Genomic DNA, 2,389 nt, shown 5'->3' with positions numbered 1-2,389 from the left:
GACTGCCATCACACTAACGAGTCAGCAACTAATCAACGTCTCTAATCGGGCCTAACACTAACATGGCCCCACGACACCACGCGTCAAAATCACACACCGTCATCGGGATGTGGCGTGTCGTTTTACGGCAACCTTGTGGCACTTCCACACCGGTATTGAATATTGACATGACTTGCCCCTAACTAATCAATACCTCAATTAAAAAAAAGTAAATAAAAAAAATAGGAAATTTTAAATATTTTAATATGGAGAAATTTCCAAAATCGACTGCAGGGATGCGCTATAAAACAGCGATATAACACAAGCTAAAACTCTGCTTCTTCCTAGTCTTTTACTGAAACACAAAACCCACTTCCTCTCTCGAAAGACTTTTTATGCCTCACCCTCCTCTGTCCTCTCATCAAGATTCAGTTTTTGACAAGAAAGAGTGAAGATTTAGATTCAGTTTTTTTCCTTTCCTCTTCTGTGTGGAAGGTTGGAGAGAAAGATTGAAATCTTACAACTAGAAAGAAATCAAAATCATCCGTTGATTTTCCTATTCTGATTTTCCTAAGAGATTGTGGTTTTTCCTTTTTGGTAAGCCTTTATTGATTTATAAACACTCAATCCCTTCAAGTCTCTCTCGAAAGGTTCAAGATTTTAAGGGTGTCTGTTCTTTTTTTTTTTTGACAGATTTCTGAGTCATCCTTGTCCATTCGTTTATCTCTTCACAACTAGCAATCTTCGTCTTCACAGTTTTGTTCTCTCTCTATGCAAGTAGGGAGCTTTTGGAGGAATTGATTAGAAGGAAAAAGAAAATCCCAGAAAATATGATGGACCAAAGTATCCTATGTCCCATAAAGTACACTGAGCACAAAAAAGTTACAAAAAAATTCACTAAACAACCCTAAAAGCCTAAAACGATACACTCCGATGACCGATGCCGCTCACCGGAACCCTCAAACCCGGCACCAAGGCTTGTTAGAGTGACAGTCACCGACCATGACGCCACAGACTCCTCCAGTGACGAAGAGGGAGAGTTGTTTGGCCGGCAAAGAGTGAAAAGATATGTGAACGAGATCAACATCCAACCTGCAGCTTTCTGCAAAGAAACCAATGTCATTGCTGCTACTATTGCCAAAAACCGGAAAAGAAGTGTTGGTGATATCCCTCAAAAGCCAGCGAAAAGATTTACTCCCCAATCAACCACCAATGGCAGAAAGTTCCGTGGCGTTCGGCAAAGGCCCTGGGGTAAATGGGCTGCAGAGATCAGAGATCCTGCTAGACGTGTGCGGTTATGGCTAGGGACTTACGACACCGCTGAGGAGGCTGCAAGAGTGTATGACAATGCTGCCATCAAGCTTCGAGGGCCAGATGCTTTAACAAATTTCATCACACCGCCTAGCAGGGAGGAGGATCAAGAAGAAGAGAAAAGTAGTCCAGTGGAGGAATCAGAAGAAAAGAAGCCAGAGATTAACGTGGAAACAGTTTCTGGCTCCGGCTATGAATCTGCTGACGAGTCTCACAGTCTGTCATCTCCAAAATCTGTGCTCACTTTCAGACTACCTTCGGCTGAATCACACAAACCACCGTCTCAACCTTTCCAAGAAGCTAAAATGGAGCCAAAGCATCAAGACAATGAAGAAGCCTTCGGCGAGAGCAATTTGTCTGATTATTTACCACTGGACTCACCATTTCTGGATGATTTTTTCAATTTTGGAACATCAGGGCCAACCCTCTTTGACGATCAAGTTATAGCGACGACGACGACAGCAACATCAATTTTCCAAGACAGTATTATGTGTGATCAAGATTTTGGCGACATATTTCTTGACCCACTTCAAGATTTTACTTCATTATCATCGGTTTGCCAAGAGGATGATGATTTTTTCCATTTCTTAAACTCAGAACCTCTTACAGCACTTTGATGGGCTTGCTGCCGTTTAGTTACTTGCCATTTCACGGGAAATTTTGTACCGATGGTAACAGAGTTTTCGCCCAGTTTTGGAGTTAATTAGTAATAGTATAGTATTTATTTATTTGTTTAAATACCTCCGTTAAAATTACGGGAGGATTTTGAGTAAAGTCTTCCAAAGATTTTGTGCTCTATTAAGAAAATAATTAGGCTGTTTTAGTGTGTAAAACTTGGATTAGTAATGGAGAATTACAAGTTGTTTTCTCTATTTATTTATTTTCTTTTATGAGGTCATTGAATCTCATGTTGCCAAAGTGTCATTCTTTTTGCCGCACCCGACCTGCCATAATTTGCGCTTGTGTGGCCGGTCGACCGAGTCAAGGCGTTGCCGCCTCTCGTTTGTGTGAAATCGAGAATGCTTGGATTTTCTTCTAATTTCATCTCCCTATTTATGCACCCGAGGAAATAATAATAATACTTAGCTAATCCTTTCTT

At 41.0% G+C, this 2,389-nt stretch overlaps 1 protein-coding gene across 1 annotated transcript; it reads left to right on the top strand.

The window, feature by feature from the left end:
- The first annotated feature begins 313 nt into the window (after positions 1-313).
- Positions 314-2,143, top strand: LOC118044398 (ethylene-responsive transcription factor CRF4-like). The gene is given in 2 exon segments (XM_035052677.2): positions 314-576; positions 673-2,143. A coding segment is annotated over 1 exon segment (1,098 nt). The 5' UTR covers positions 314-576; positions 673-809; the 3' UTR covers positions 1,908-2,143.
- Positions 2,144-2,389: the final 246 nt, after the last annotated feature.

Source organism: Populus alba, chromosome 12 (genome assembly GCF_005239225.2).
Source record: "Populus alba chromosome 12, ASM523922v2, whole genome shotgun sequence".
Classification (NCBI taxonomy): domain Eukaryota; kingdom Viridiplantae; phylum Streptophyta; class Magnoliopsida; order Malpighiales; family Salicaceae; genus Populus; species Populus alba.
The sequence above is the reverse complement of the archived record's forward strand: the minus strand, read 5'-3'. Positions and strand labels throughout refer to the sequence as shown.